General features: G+C 47.6%; 1 protein-coding gene across 1 annotated transcript in view; it reads left to right on the top strand.

Annotated features, from left to right (window-relative positions):
• The window catches only part of LOC149437703 (claudin-12-like), an 11,052-nt gene extending 200 nt beyond the window's left edge, over positions 1 to 10,852 (top strand). Inside the window, exons 1-2 of the mRNA XM_089660713.1 lie at positions 1 to 180; positions 7,160 to 10,852. The exon at positions 1 to 180 is cut by the window's left edge and continues 200 nt beyond it. Of these exons, the coding sequence (XP_089516839.1) occupies positions 7,178 to 7,912 (735 nt within the window). The 5' untranslated portion in view covers positions 1 to 180; positions 7,160 to 7,177 and the 3' untranslated portion in view covers positions 7,913 to 10,852. The remainder of the gene's footprint in view (positions 181 to 7,159) is intronic.
• Positions 10,853 to 17,087: the final 6,235 nt, after the last annotated feature.

Raw genomic sequence — 17,087 nt, 5'->3', positions numbered from 1 at the left:
AGCTTGCTGCTGGAAGCTCATTAATTACGGGTCGTGGATCGTCCATAGAATTCCAGCGCAGGTTCGCATTCTAATTTTCGGAATTGGTGTCATTGCTGCGAACGTTCTGCATCGAGGAGTCCTCTTTGCTCCAGGTGGTGTCATTCCTGTTACTGGATGTACGTTGGGTAAAGGGATTAGGTGAGTGACAGTTAGATGGTAGTGCGCTGTGGTTGGCTGTTTATTTGCCTTTTATAGGTTGTATTTATGACAACATTATGTTTTATGCTCCCGCTGGCACCAAGATTGCTGGAGAAGAGTGCGAGAGCCCCGACACCTGATGTTATCATGAACCTACCAAGCCAAAGGCTGGATTTCCACTTATCCGTTGCGGTAGGGCGCCGTACGGCATTTTACTGCTCGCCGCTTTAGCGAATGCCTTTAAAATGACACCCCAGTGCTCCAGTGTAGTAGAGCCCAATGCAGCTGCTCTGCCATGCATTGTGCTGCACTACATTAAAACATGGTGTGGGTATGGTATTTTTTTTCTCTGTTGCAATTGATTGGCGAGCCATACAAAATCAATGGGCTGCCTTCACATAACGCATGTTAATGCACAAAATCCCATGATGAGTACGGCAATGCAGCAGAAAAAGCTTTTCTAGCGTAGTACCAGGGGCAGACTGACCATTCGAGCACTCGGGCACTGCCCAAGGGCCCAGAGTCAGTAGGGGGCCCCATGAGATGCCCCTAGTACCTTTTATGGGCTTTTTTGGGTGTGGCTTGAGTGTGGGCGAGAACACAGGGGCCCCATGATCCCCTATTGCCCGGGGACCATATGAGATCTCAGTCCGCCCCTGCGTAGTACAGACCAAACTGATGCTTCAGCTGGTTGTGGTTGGTGGATCTGTTCTTATCAGTGTCCAGTAGGGGTGCTCCACCATCATTTTTGCCTTGCTGTATAGTACCCCTGCTGGTATGATGAGGGCTCTGAAGGCTACTACGGACTGGGGGCCCGAGAGTAATTCCCCTGGAAAAAAAGGATGGGCCTAGTTCCTTCTGGTTTGAATGGGTCTACCTTGTCTGGTCATGGGCTGGTGTCTGTGCTGAGTGGTCACCCCAGGGGTGCTCTTAGTAACACTTGGGTGTGGGAGAATACAAGGGAAGGTATGGGCGCTAGTCAACTGATCCCAGGTGTCCAATGTTGAGGAATGGCCTCAAATGCCAATTGGCCGTGCTCACTGATGCATTTCACCCCATACAGAGGACCTCTGTGACCAAGCCCCAGTGGGCGGGATAAGACACATCAGAGGGCGTGGCCAGAACGGCAGCTGAGGCCATTTCTCAACATTGGACTCCTGGCGTCGGTTGAGCAGTGCCATCCCTTCACTTGTATTGGCTGACATTGGAATCCCTTGGACTAATGCTCCCCTCTTCTCACTTGTCGGTGGGGTGATCTTTTTCCTTCCATCCATAGCCTGGAGAGGCGCCATAAGGTATACTTTTCACTTCGGTGTGGGACCCCACAGTTGAACAGTGCACATGGTCACCGACTCCAAAACGTTTTCTGCACTGCAGCTTTTTAGGGCTAAGCCTTTTGGGGCAATTTTTGCTACCAGGCCCACGGGCGGCAAACTGGTGGCCCTCCAGATGTTGCAAAACTACAAGTCCCATGAGGCATTGCAAGATTGACAGTTACAAGCATGACTCCCAAAGGTATGATGGTACTTCTAGTTACGCAACAGCTGGAGGGCCACCAGTTTGACACCCCTGGCTAAGCCAGTGCACAATTTCCCAGGCCACATTTATTTAGTGTATTTATTTTTCCTTCATCCTTTTGTCACTTTCAATTTTGTGTGTGTTTTTTTTCTCACTGGATGGAGTGAGTGGGTCCTCGGGCCTTCCCTGAAGTCTCGGGGGAAGATGGGTGGCCATTAGGTTTCATGCTCCCTTTCAAACCTGGAAGATCTTTCTTCGGGAGAGCCTCCCAAACTAGTATTTGGTGGTGGACTTTGGCTGGCCACGAGGAGAGGTATCTGCCAGGCCTTTTGGCTAGGCGGACCAAGTTCAAAGCCATGGCCCCGTCAAGAGCCTTTCGTCCCGAGGGTTCAGGGTAGAGGTCCTACCCTTCGGGAGGGGGCCAAAGCACACCCCTAAATGCACTTTTTTTGTGTGAGTTTGTATGTTTTTTGTTCACTTATCGGGTTTTAATTTTTGCGCATCTCCGCAGATTAAAAAACAAACAAACTGGGAACTCTAGTTATAAGATTTCTGCCCCCCCCCCCGTACCCTCACATATTCCGCGGGTGCTAAAGGACTTATTTAATAAAGACAAAGAACAGAAGGGCGCAAATGCCTAGTCCTTTATCTCAAGCACTTTATTAGAGGATAAAAGATCCAAAATATACTCACAGTCCAGAGGTCCAACCTCCAGTGGTGGAACCAGCTGACGCATTTCGGGGGACTGGCCCCCTTCCTCAGAGCAATGACCTCATTATTTACTAAAGAGTTCAGATTAGGTTTTTCACACAGAACACATGGACTATACAGTACCTCTGAAAATGGCAAGTGCTTTGTGCAAATGGCCTGCTGCTGTGCTCTGTTTTCTTTGCTTGGTCCCCTTTTGGCGTATTACGTAGTCTGACAGTTCCTGACCTCTCTCCAAAGTTGGCCATATATTATACAATCTGTTTGTACAATCTCATTTATATTTACTAAAACAACTTGAAGTCAAACCTTTACCACCTGTTCCACCGCTAGCCCTCCGCCCTGTAGTAGAAGGGCAGCTGGGCTGTGCAAAATCACATTTATATATATATACATGATTTGCACTTCCAGATAGGGGGTGCGAGAGCACTGTACTACCTGCGCCGCTATTGGCGGTTTGGGATGCCGGTGATTCCCAGCTGACACTTGGCAATCACTGTGGAAAGCTGACAGGGGACAACAACACAGATCTCTCTCCTGTAAGCATGGACATGCTGCTTTGTATCTCTCTGCACAGCATATCTCCCTAGTAAAATGCACACAGTTAACCCTTTGATCGCTCAAAAGTCAACCCCGGTGCCCAGTGTCATTAGTACAGCGTCAGTGCTTATTATTAGCACCGGTCACTGGGGATGTCAGTGGCAGTTAGTCTGTTCCCCCCCCAGTGTCAGAATGCCCACCGCAGTCCCGTTATAAGTCGCTGATCGCCACCATTACTGGTAAAAATAAAACATTCCAGTGTATATATACCACCATTTGTAGGCGTTATAACGTTCACATAAACCAATTAATTTACATGTGGGGCTTAACCGCTTCCCGACCGCCCTATAGCAGAACTACTGTTACAGGGCGGCAGAGCTGCGCAAAATCATGTATATACAGTACCTACTGTGTGTAGTGGTTTTGCACAGAGTGGCCCGGATCCTCCTCTTCTTGGGTCCCCCGCCAGCTCTCCTGGCCCCTCCTTTCAGTCGGGTGCCCCCATAGCAAGCAGCTTGCTATGGGGGCACCCGCTGTTCTGCGTGTCTATTTACACACGGAGCCGCGGCTTGCCCCCGCCCCCTCTCTCTCCTTGTTGGCTGACTGCCTGTGATGGACAGCAGCGGGAGCCAATGGTTCCCACTTGCTGTCTCAGCCAATGAGGAGGCAGAGACCTGGAACAACCGTGGTCGTGGTGCAGATCGCTGGATCGCGATGAGGCTCAGGTATGTATGGAGGGGGCTGGGGATGCTGCACACCGGAGGTCTTACTTTCATGCACAGAATACATGCATAGAGCCTTTACAACTGCTTTAACCCCTTGATTACCCCTAGATGTTAACCCCTTCCCAGCCAGTGTCATTAGTACAGTGACTGTGTGTAGTATTATCACTGATTACTGAATTAGTGTCACTGGTGATGTCAGTCTCAGTTAGTCAGTTTCCCCCCCCCCCTTCCCAGCGTCAGATTGCCCGCCACACTATTCCAGTCCCACTATCAGTTGCTGATCACTACCATTACTAGTATAAATAAATAAATGAATAAATATTCCAGTATATATACCATAGCTTTTAGACGCTATAGCTTTCACACAAACCAAGGAAAGTGTTTGTAAAGGCTCAAGGTATTGTACCTTCATGCATTCTGTGCATGAAGGTAAAAAACCTTCTGTGTGCAGCATCCCCCCCCCAGCCCCCCTAATACTCACCTAAGCCCCTTCACAATCCAGCAATGTGCACTGGAGTCTCAGCTATCCCGGGACTCCTTCTCCTCATTAGTTGGACAATTACAGCCAGTGAGCCAATGAGAAGAGAGAGGGGGCAGGCGCAAGCCATGGATCCGTGTGTGAATGGACACAAGGAGCAGTGGCTGGGGAGTGCGCATGCTCGGGTGCTCCCATAGTAAGCTCCTTGCCGTGGGGGCACCCAACAGGAGGGAGAGTCCGGGAGCTCCAACGGGGGACCCAAGAAGAGGAGGATCTGGGCTGCTCTGTGCTCCATATCATTTGCAAATTGGATACAACGTTTTTAGACACTAAAAATGTCTGTTCGGTGCTCTTGTCAGCACTATCCAACATTGAACAAAAAATCTGTTCAATTTTTAAAGTGTTACTAAACCCACAACAGTAAAATCAGTCTGTATATGAAGTAAAGCATGCTTGTTATACTCACTGTGGAGCCTAAGGGGTTAATTCTCTGCATTGTGTAAAAAGGCTGTTTGATCCTGTCTTTCCTGCCCCTCCTTTTGTTCAAATGTTCACATCTTATGGCCTGATAAGATGGATTGAACCGGTAGCCACATGCACATGCTCAGTTTAGTGTGTATTGCTAGATATATTTTTTATTTCTTGGGAGAGTTCATGTGATCAGCACAGGGCCAATCAGCACTGGTCAGACAGAGGTCAGGGGTTCTGCATTCTCCTAGAGCAAAATGAAAACTCCTCCTACAAGATTAACCAGTGCTCTGCAGGACACTGATAGAAGTCACAAGACTGCTATATACTGCTGATAATAAAAGGTATTAAATAGGTACTAAAATAATTGTATTTCCATGTCCTGTGTACTGTGGGAGACCAGATATAGTGAAGGCAGGGTCCGTGGAGAGCGGATATAGTGAATGCAGGGTCCGGGGAGAGCGGATATAGTGAATGCAGGGTCCGGGGAGACCAGATATAGTGAATGCGGGGTCCGGGGAGAGCGGATATAGTGAATGCAGGGTCCGGGGAGACCAGATATAGTGAATGCAGGGTCCGGGGAGACCAGATATAGTGAATGCGGGGTCCAGGGAGACCAGATATAGTGAATACGGGGTTCAGGGAGAGCGGATATAGTGAATGCGGGGTCCGGGGAGACCGGATATAGTGAATGCAGGGTCCAGGGAGAACGGATATATTGAATGAAGGGTCCGGTTAGACCAGATATAGTGAATGCAGGGTCCGGGGAGAGCGGATAAAGTGAATGCGGGGACCGGGGAGAGCGGATATAGTGAATGCAGGGTCCGGGGAGAGCGGATATAGTGAATGCAGGGTCCGGGGAGAGCGGATATAGTGAATGCAGGGTCCGGAGAGAGCGGATATAGGGAATGCAGGGTCCGGTTAGACCAGATATAGTGAATGCAGGGTCCAGGGAGAGCGGATAAAGTGAATGCAGGGTCCGGGGAGAGTGGATATAGTGAATGCGGGGTCTGGGAAGAGCGGATATAGTGAATGCGGGGTCCGGGGAGAGCGGATATAGTGAATGCGTGGTCCGGGGAGAGCGGATATAGTGAATGCAGGGTCCGGGGAGAGCGGATATAGTGAATGCAGGGTCCGGTTAGACCAGATATAGTGAATGCAGGGTCCAGAGAGACCAGATATAGTGAATGAAGGGTCCGGGGAGACCAGATATAGTGAATGAAGGGTCCGGGGAGAGCGGATATAGTGAATGCATGGTCCGGGGAGACCAGATATAGTGAATGCAGGGTGCGGGGAGAGCGGATATAGTGAACGCGGGATCCAGGGAGACCAGATATAGTGAATGCAGGGTCTGGGGAGAGCGGATATAGTGAACGCGGGGTCTGGGGAGAGCGGATATAGTGAACGCGGGGTCCGGGGAGACCAGATATAGTGAATGCAGGGTGCGGGGAGAGCGGATATAGTGAATGCAGGGTCTGGGGAGAGCGGATATAGTGAACGCGGGGTCCGGGGAGACCAGATATAGTGAATGCAGGGTGCGGGGAGAGCGGATATAGTGAATGCAGGGTCCGGGGAGAGCGGATATAGTGAATGCAGGGTCCGGGTAGAGCGGATATAGTGAATGCAGGGTCCGGGGAGAACAGATATAGTGAATGCAGGGTCCGGGGAGACCAGATATAGTGAATGCAGAGTCCGGGGAGACCAGATATAGTGAATGCAGAGTTCGGGGAGACCAGATATAGTGAATGCAGAGTTCGGGGAGACTAGATATAGTGAATGCAGGGTCCGGGGTTGAGGAACATTTTAACATGACTCTTAGGCTCCATGCACACTGGGGGTCATTATAATAACATTGGTAATGTTTGCTGTGTAAAGTCACATTAAAAACATGAGTTTTTCAGCGTTTCTGCATTAGCGTTTAGCCGCGTTTGTGTTTTTTCAGCAAAATTTTTTTTGTGCTAAAATAAAACCAAAAACGCTGGTTTGCTGTGGTTTACTGCGTTTTACAGCATTAGAGCGTTTTTACAGCTAAAAAAAACTCCTCTAGCAACCCACTAGTCTGGGTTATTTTTTCAGCCAATAAACTCTGATTCCAGTCTGTGTGTGTATGGACACATAGGATAACACGCCGGGGATGGACACATAGGATAACACGCCGGGGATGGACACATAGGATAACACGCCGGGGATGGACACATAGGATAACACGCCGGGGATGGACACATAGGATAACACGCCGGGGATGGACACATAGGATAACATGCCGGGGATGGACACATAGGATGACATGCCGGGGAAGGACACATAGGATGACATGCCGGGGATGGACACATAGGATAACACGCCGGGGATGGACACATAGGATAACATGCCGGGGACGGACACATAGGATAACATGCTGGGGGTTTAATGGCTGTAGAAAAAAACGCCAAAAGCCAAAAACATCCGCTGTAAAAACGTCCCGTGTGCATGAGGACTAATAGTGATGACAAACGACTTTAATTATGAATTGTTTAGAATTTTTCTTTTCTTTTTTTTTCAGTAATTCCCGAAGGTTCTAATGGGCTGCCAGGAGGTGCATGCTGTGACCCTGTTTGCGTTCGTCTGCGGTACGGCCTCCGTCTCGGGACTGTTTGCTGCCACTCTGCTTCCCCAATGGAGACAGATGAAGCTGTACACCTTCAACAGGAACGAGAAGAACCTGACAGTGAGCATGGGATTATGGGTCAAGTGCACCCGCTTGGAGTGGAGCCGGGAGTGCATGATCTACGACCGGGACTGGTACGCCAGCGTGGACCAGCTTGACATCCGCATCCTGCAGTTCGCTCTTCCTTTCAGCATTTTGACTGCTGCCTCAGGCCTCATCCTGTGCCTGATCGGGATCTGTAACACCACCTTCACCACCAACATGCCGAGTCTCAAGCTGGCCAAGTGCCTGGTCAACAGCGCCGGGTGCCACCTCGTGGCGGGCATGTTGTTCTGCTTGGCGGGAGTGATGAGTGTGACGCCATCTGCCTGGGTGATACTCTATAACAGCATTCTGAACAGCAAGTATGGACCGTATTTCACCTTCGATATCGCCGTCTTCGTGGCTATCGGGAGCTCCGGCGGGATGTTCTTCACGGCTGCGCTCCTCTTCGCGTGGTACTGTAACTGCAAATCTCTGACGTCATCGTATTGGCAGCCATTGTATTCCCATATCCCCAATATGCCGAATTATATCCCCCCATCCTACTCCTCCCAGGCCCACATGTCACCCATTGAAATAGATTTTCCCGTCACGTACACCGTCTAGTGAACACGTCTATTCAGATTTTCAGATAGCAAAAAGGATAATTCATTGTCAGATGTCTCGATGATGCTGGACATGCATTGCCCTAGGATCAGGGGTGGGAAACCTGCGGCTCTCCAGCTGTTGCAGGACTACAAGTTCCATCATGCCTCTGCAAGTCATAGCTGTAACTGTCAATTTTGCAATGTCACATGGGACCTGTAGAGTCATGCTTGTAACTTCCAGTCTTTGCAATGCCTCATGGGAAATGTAATTCCACAACAGCTGGAGAGCAGCAGGTTGCCCACCCCTGCGGCCTAGGTTCAGGCTAGAGGGCTGCTGGTTGGTCAGCACTGCTGTCAAATGGACAGTGCTGACCAATCAGATGCTGTCTAGCCTGAACTGTCATTGCTGCAAGGAGAGAAAGCCTTTTCACAGGTCTGGGCATTCGAAATTTCCGCAGCTTTCTCTCTTCTCCTTGCAGGGATGACAGTTTGGGCTAGACGGCATCTGATTGGTCAGCACCGTCCAAGTGACAGTGCATTACAGCACCAAACATAGTGCTGGTACTGGGCATGCCTGGCAGAATTAGGTGTGTAATTATTATGTAAATGTGAAATGTTCCAACATAAACTAGACCTGTAACCAGGGGCGGACTGACAACTCATGGGGCCCCCGGGCAATAGGGGATCATGGGGCCCCTGTGTCCTTGCCCAAACTCAAAAAAGCCTATGAAAAAGGTACCAGGGGCATCTCATGGGCCCCCTACTGACCCCGGGCCCTCAGGCAGTCCCGAGTTTCCAAATGGTCAGTCCACCCCTGCCTGCAACACTAAAAGTGAAGCTTTTGGCAAAAGTCAGTACCATTTTACATGCTGCCTGATCCACTGATTTCGACTCAATATAGTTTTGTGTGTAGGTGTTCTTTAATCTGGAACTCCAGTCAAAAATGTTATTCCTTAGATTTGGGTGGAGTGAAGAAGGGTTGCTAGCTACATTGGGTTTTATTGCTGTCCAAGGCCCCTGTTGGGAAGATTTGCCATCTCTTTCACTTTGTCACCAGGACAGAAATTGAGGGGAGACCTCCATAACAGACACAGAGAAAAACTTGGCAAAGACTATTCCACCCCCCCCCCCCCACCTTCTAAATGTATCCAATTTATAAATTACTTTTATTCATGCCTGAGTCCCCATTATCCCATCATGCCTCTACCTTTGGGAGTCATGCTTGTAACTGTCAGTCTTGCAATGCCTCATGGGACTTGTAGTTTGGCAACAGCTGGAGGACCGCCAGTTTGACACCTGTGCGATGGTGAACACCTATATGAGCTTGCAGGACATCCCATTCCTAAACCATCAGTAACTTTATGGAGTTGCCTCCCCCTTCACCCTTTGTGCTTATGACAGTCTCCACTCTCCTGGAAGGGCTTTCCACAGGATTTTGGAGTGTGGCTGGGGGAACTTGTGTGCCTCCATCTAAAGGAGAATTTTTGAGGTCAGGTACTGATGTTGGACAAGGAAACCTGGCTTACAGTCATTGTTGCGATTCTTCCTAAAAGGGTTAAATAGGGTTGAGGTCAGGGCTTTGGGCAAGACACTCGAGTTCCTCAACATCATGTCTTTATGGAGTTGCCTCCCCCTTCCCCCTTTGTGTCTATGACAGTCTCCACTCTCCTGGGAAGGCCTTCCACAAGAATTTGGGGTGTATCTGGGGGAACTTGTGTGCCTCCATCTAAAGGAGAATTTTTGAGGTCCGGTACTAATGTTGGACAAGGAAACCTGGCTTACAGTCATTGTTGAGATTCATCCTAAAAGGGTTAAATAGGGTTGAGGTCAGGGCTTTGGGCAAGACACTCGAGTTCCTCAACATCATGTCTTTATGGAGTTGCCTCCCCCTTCCCCCTTTGTGACTATAACAGCCTCCACTCTCCTGGAAGGGCTTTCCACAAGATTTTGGAGTGTATCTGGGGGAACTTGTGTGCCTCCATCTAAAGGAGAATTTTTGAGGTCCGGTACTAATGTTGGACAAGGAAACCTGGCTTACAGTCATTGTTGCGATTCATCCTAAAAGGGTTGTATAGAGTTGAGGTCAGGGCTTTGGGCAAGCCACTCAAGTTTCTCAACATCATGTCTTTATGGAGTTGCCTCCCCCTTCCCCTTTTGTGCCTATAACAGTCTCCACTCTCCTGGAAGGGCTTTACACAAGATTTTGGAGTGTGTCTAGGGGAACTTGTGCGCCTCCATCTAAAGGAGACATCCCATTCCTAAACCATCAGTAACTTTATGGAGTTGCCTCCCCCTTCCCCCTTTGTGCCTATAACAGTCTCCACTCTCCTTTGGAGTGTGTCTGGGGAAACTTGTGTGCCTCCATCTAAAGGAGAATTGTTGAGGTCATGATGTTGGACAAGGAAACCTGGCTTACAGTCATTGTTGCAATTCATCCTAAAAGGGTTGTATAGAGTTGAGGTCTGGGCTTTGGGCAAGCCACTCGAGTTCCTCAACATCATGTCTTTATGGAGTTGACAGGGGCACAGTCATGCTGGAACATAAAAGGGCCTTCCAAAAACTCATGTCACAAGGTAGGTAGCACAAAGTTGCCAATGCTGGATACTGCTTTATAATAAAGACATAGCACAGCACAGTGGCTAAATGGTTAGCACTTCCGCCTGGCGGTACTAGGGTCGTTGGTTTGAATCCCAACCACGGCACCACCTCCCTGGAGTTTGCATGTTCTCCCTGTGCCTGTGTGGGGGTTCTCCGGTTTCCTCCTACACTCCAAAGACATGCTGGTAGGTGATTTGGCTCCTCTCTAAATTGGCCCTAGTATGTGAGTTAGAGACCTTAGATTGTACACCCCTTGAGGGTTAGGGACTGATGTGAATGTACAATATATATGTAAATTGCCAGTGCTATATAAGTCTATATAAAGTATATAAGAAATAAATAAAATACTTTATAAAGCACAGCAGTGTGTTTAGAGTAAAAACAACAAAGGCTAAGATTTGTAGCCGATTGTCCTACTGACACAGCACACTGCAAAAATCAGTGAAAGTATGCTGTCATTATCCTCCATCCAGAGAACCAATCATTCTTGAGGTCATGTGAGAATCTGAACGCTTACGGCCCAATTCATAATGGAGAGCGAATATCAGTATTTACTAGAAATCCACTGCTAGGTTACACCACACTGTGCCTGTACTTTGCAGCCCATTCATAAAATGCAGGCAGTGATGGGGAGTCTTCGTTATGTCAATGAGTTATTCCTGCTTAGTGCAGCAAAGGAAACTCCCTGATTGGAGGAGAGCCTGTTCACTTGACAGGTCACATGATCGGGCTCTCCTCCCAGCTTTTATATTTTTATCTACTCGCAGTGCAGTGCTTTATAAATGTAACAGGTTTTTTTTTTCTTTTAAAGCAGTGGTAAGGCCATGTCGCTGCTTTGTAAATGGACCCTTTAGGCTCCTTTGACACGGGCAGTCTGATCGTTTTGATCGGACCTTCTATTCTGGAGCAATTAACTCAAATCCCATTGGTTCACCAAAAAAGAAACTGAAGGGAATCTGTTCCCTCTGTCTGGGCGGATTGAAGGGCAGTTGGGTATAAACGGACAACCAGTTTGTTTAGATGTCACAGCTCAGGCTGTGTCTCTAAGCGGAGCGGACACAGACCTGTCATCCCCCTGATCAGCAAGGGGTCAATGGACAGACCGTCGCTGAGTCTGCTCCGTATATCCCCAGGTTCACACCTACGCCTTTTCTGCGTTTTGCAGAAACGCAGTACAGTCCATTTAACATGATTTCCTATGAGACATGTTCACACCTGTGCGTTTTCACCCGGGGCGGTCTTTGAAAAGGGTCAGGGACTTTTTGAACGCAAAACGTTGCATTTTTGGTTCTATAAACTTCAAAGGGAACACTGCAGAAAAGCATGTTTTGCGTTTAAAATCTGCCTAGCAACAAGAAAAAAAAAACTCAAAACACATCAAAAATGTGGCAAAAATGCAAGTGCAAAAAGCGCAAAACGCAATGCAGAAATGCATCAAACGTAGCCTGCATAGGTGTGAACCTGCCTAGCAACAAGAAAAAAAAAACGCAAAACACATCAAAAGCAGGAGAAACGCAAGTGCAAAAAACACAAAACGCAATGCAGAAATGCATCAAACGTAACCTGCATAGGTGTGAACCTGCCTAGCAACAAGAAAAAAAAATGCAAAACATCAAAAGCAGGAAAAACGCAAGTGAAAAAAACACAAAACATGATGCAGAAATGCATGAAACGCAACCTGCATAGGTGTGAACCTGCCTAGCAACAAGAAAAAAAAATGCAAAAACATAAAAAACGCAGCAAAAACGCAAGTGCAAAAAACACAAAGCGCAATGCAGAAATGCATCAAACGCAACCTGCATAGGTGTGAACCTGCCTAGCAACAAGAAAAAAAAAAAGCAAAAACATAAAAAACGCAGCAAAAATGCAAGTGCAAAAAACACAAAGCGCAATGCAGAAATGCATCAAACGCAACCTGCATAGGTGTGAGCATAGGCTTAGGCTCTGTTCACACGCAGGTTACTTTTTGTCCGTTTTGCAACGCTTCTCGCAGTTAATTTTGCAATTTTTCTACATACGGTTTTTACCGCGTTTTGGTCAGATTTTTTTCTTTTGTTAAAGTGTCATTTTTTTGGTTTCTGGGCAGAATAAAAATACAAAACGCTGCAAAAACGCACTACCATGCATTTCAGTAGCTTCTCCATTGCACTGTATTGTAGCAAAAACGCAAAGTGATTCAAAAACGCGTCAAAAAAACACTACATGCGTTTTCTGCAGTGTCTCCATCTATTGGACCAAAAATGCAACATTTTGCTTTTTAAAAAGTCCCTGACCCTTTCCAAAAATGCAGCGGCTCAAAAACGCATAGATGTGAACGTGTTCCATAGGAAACCATGTTAAATGGACTGTAGTGCGTTTCTGCAAAAAGCACTAAAAAACGCCTTGGTGTGAACGGAGCCTAAAGGGGCTTTAAGCAGGTCATACATGGGTCGATTTTTCGATCGCAAATCGAAAACTTTGTGCGTTCTGTAATCCGATGGTGCCACCAATGATTTCGAAAATCGGTCATTTTTCACAAATTTTCCAACATACCTGATAAACGAAATGGGGAGGAACCAAGAAAGTCAGGCAGTGCCATTGCCCCACTAACAGAGAGAAAAATTGGTCAATTATTCTTAGGTACAATTTTCGAATGAAAAATCGTTTGTAAATCGACCCTTGTATGGCCGGCCTTAGTCTTCAATGATTAAAATGTTGCAGGCTTGACTAATAAAGATCCTTGTGTATCCCATTATTCTTGACTTGGTTTGTCTGAGGACGACTCTTGCAGCTGAGAGTCGAATATTAACCCCCCTGGCGGTATTCCCGAGTGTAGCTAAAGTTTCAGCACCACAAGCGGTAACCCCCCCCCCCCCCCCCCCCCCGAGCTACACTCAGGAATACGCTGCAGCGTTGCTCCGGGATCTCTTCTGCACTTACCTTGTCCTGCACTCCCGCGATGTCCCCCCTGCAGTGTCCCCGGCAATGTCCTCCGGCTGATGCCGGCATCTGTCTTCTGGGTTCCGTTCCCTGCGACGTCATGACGTACGGGGGACGGAACGGCGGGAAATTTGAAAATGTGAAAAAGTGACATTCACTAAATACACTAAAATCACATAGTATAACATTCCTGTATCAAACCATTTCACATACATTTTGTCCCGAGTGCTTTGTCCGGCGCCCTGCCTGCATTTTTACTGTTCTTTCTGCCTGGAAACTGAGAAACGTCCATGGCGTCCAAAAAGCGCCCCTTTAGGTCAGACGCGGTTTTAGACCGGCTAGAGAACAGCGATAGTAAATCAGAACCACTTGCAGAATTGAGTGATAATGATTCGTGGGGGAAATTCCTCATCAGACACTGAAAACGATTCTGCGACTTTGCTCAGCGATGTGCGAACTTGGCGCTATACTTCACATTTCAGTGTTTTTGGTTTGATTATATTATTGAATTACATTTATTATTATATTATTATTGTTTGTGATTATTTATTAAATTATAATTTATGATTTCGTGTTTCAAGTTTTATCATACCCGGGATGTTTACTAGACTCTTGTTCGGACAGATTTCAGTGAGTTATTCCTAAGAATTACAGGCCTACAATAAAAAAACTACATATTTCCATGGAAAACAATGGTACCGCTTTGAGCACAGAAATATGGACTTAATCAGACCGCTAGGGAGGCTACAAGCCATGGAAGCACCACCATTCCTTCCATGTAGATAAATCCTTGCCGTAGATAGATGTGCACACATGTTCTATACGATGGAATGTTTTCACCAGTGTGACCTGTAAGATTTATTCAGTTGTATATATTGAACGTGTACTATGTGGTCAGATTTACCATCGATGAATGGACCTCCTAGACCTGCTACACACAACCTTTTGTTTTGTACTTGTATGTGGTAACTGTGCGATCTTTTTGGAATTCTATTTCTTGTAATAAAGTGAATAATGGTGTATTAAGGTGTGGAGTTCTGTGTACATTATGTATGGGGCTTGTATGAACTGCTAGGGGATCAACATAAGACCGCTTATATCAGCCTTTCTCAAACTTTTTACCCCTTTTTTATCTGGTATCGGGGAACCAATACATATGTGGTTAGTGGGAAGAATGTTCCTTACATTGGAGATCAGTGGGAAGAATGTCCCTTACATTGGTGATCAGTGGGAAGAATGTCCCTTACATTGGTGATCAGTGGGAAGAATGTTCCTTACATTGGTGATCAGTGGGAAGAATGTCCCTTACATTGGTGGTCAGTGGGAAGAATGTCCCTTACATTGGTGATCAGTGGGAAGAATGTCCCTTACATTGGTGATCAGTGGGAAGAATGTTCCTTACATTGGTGGTCAGTGGGAAGAATGTCCCTTACATTGGTGATCAGTGGGAAGAATGTCCCTTACATTGGGGGTCAGTGGGAAGAATGTCCCTTACATTGGTGATCAGTGGGAAGAATGTCCCTTACATTGGTGGTCAGTGGGAAGAATGATCCTTACATTGATGGTCAGTGGGAAGAATGTTCCTTACATTGGTGGTCAGTGGGAAGAATGTCCCTTACATTGGTGATCAGTGGGAAGAATGTCCCTTACATTGGTGATCAGTGGGAAGAATGTCCCTTACATTGGGGGTCAGTGGGAAGAATGTCCCTTACATTGGGGGTCAGTGGGAAGAATGTCCCTTACATTGGTGATCAGTGGGAAGAATGTCCCTTACATTGGTGGTCAGTGGGAAGAATGCTCCTTACATTGAGGATCAGGGGGAAGAATGCTCCTTACATTGAGGATCAGGGGGAAGAATGCCCCTTACATTGGTGATCAGTGGGAAGAATGCCCCTTACATTGGTGATCAGTGAGAAGAATGCTCCTTACATTGGGGATCAGTGGGAAGAATGTCCCTTACATTGGTGATCAGTGGGAAGAATGCTCCTTACTTTGGAGGTCAGTGCGAAGAATGTTCCTTACATTGGTGGTCAGTGAGAAGAATGTCCCTTACATTAGTGGTCAGTGGGAAGAATGCTCCTTACATTGGGGATCAGTGGGAAGAATGTCCCTTACATTGGTGGTCAGTGGGAAGAATGTCCCTTACATTGGTGGTCAGTGGGAAGAATGCTCCTTACATTGGTGGTCAGTGGGAAGAATGTTCCCTACACTGGAGGTCAGTGTGAAGAATGCTCCTTACAATCCATGCCGGTCGAGGCTGTTTGGTGACACCTGTAAGGCCTGTCCCCTGACATTACAGAGTGGGCTACGGGAGGGAAGAGGAGGAGTGATGGAAGAGTGGGAGATGGAGGAGTCTGGGTGCATGGACATTGTCACCTCGGGGAGCCTGGCCTTCCCCACCACCGTCCGAGCACAACAAGCATGGAGCTCTTGGCTGCCGGGGAACATGTCTTCACTGTGGAGAGCATTGGGAAGAAGAGAATCTGCAAGGTAAGTCAATGGGACTTCCATGAAGTTACTTCACTACTTCTTCCCCTGACTTCTGAGCAAGAGTCTGTGTTACAGATCCCCCCTATGAATAGGTCGATTACTCACCCCCCAGACCTTTGTATATAAAAGATGATCACTTCATCCCTCGGCCTCTTATATATTAAAAATGCTAACTAGATCTCTTGACTTCTTGATTTCAATCCAGTTTGCTTATTAATTTTGTTGCCTTTCTTTGGACTTTCTCCAGTTCCAGCACATCGTTCGTGAGGACTGGTGGCCAGAACTGGACGGCATACTCAAGATGCATCGGAACCAGAGTGATTGCAGGCATGGGGAGTGAGCATTGCCTCATCACTTGGAGAGAGTGTCAATGGGAGGAATAGTGTCCCATTATTGGTGTCAGTGGGAGGAATAGTGTCCGATTGTTGGTGTCAGTGGGATGAATAGTGCCGTCCTTTGTATCAGCGAAAGGAATAGTGCCTCATATTAGTGGGAGGAAGAATGCCCTATGGGATTTCCATGCTGAGATCCCAGGGCCAATCGTGGTACAGCTTACTAAGAAAAGCAATGTCAGAACATTGAGGAATAGTGTCCCATCATTGGTGTCAATGGGAGGAATAGTGTCCGATTGTTGGTGTCAATGGGAGGAATAGTGTCCGATCAATGGTGTCAATGGGAGGAATAGTGTCCGATTGTTGGTGTCAGTGGGAGGAATAGTGCCCTGTCCTTTGTATCAGCGAAAGGAATAGTGTCTCATACTAGTGGGAGGAATAGTGCCCTATGGGATTTCCATGCTGAGATCCCAGGGCCAATCGTGGGACAGCTAAGAAAAGCAATGTCAGAACATTGAGGAGTAATGTCCCATCATTGGTGTCTGTGGGAGGAATAGTGCCCCATCACTGGTGTCAGTGGGAGGAACGGTGCCCTATCACTGGTGTCAGTGGGAGAACCGGTGCCCTACCACTGGTGTCAGTGGGAGAAACGGTGCCCTACCACTGGTGTCAGTGGGAGAAACGGTGCCCTATCACTGGTGTCAGTGGGAGAAACGGTGCCCCACCACTGGTGTCAGTGGGAGAAATGGTGCCCTATCACTGGTGTCAGTGGGAGGAACGGTGCCCTATCACTGGTGTCAGTGGGAGGAACGATGCCCTATCACTGGTGTCAGTGGGAGGAACGGTGCCCTATCA

Source organism: Staurois parvus, unplaced genomic scaffold, assembly GCF_062004578.1.
Source record: "Staurois parvus isolate SC_StPar_1 unplaced genomic scaffold, SC_StPar_1.0 ptg001267l, whole genome shotgun sequence".
Classification (NCBI taxonomy): Eukaryota; Metazoa; Chordata; class Amphibia; order Anura; family Ranidae; genus Staurois; species Staurois parvus.
Note: the sequence above shows the minus strand (reverse complement) of the source record. Positions and strands in the feature narration are given on the sequence as shown.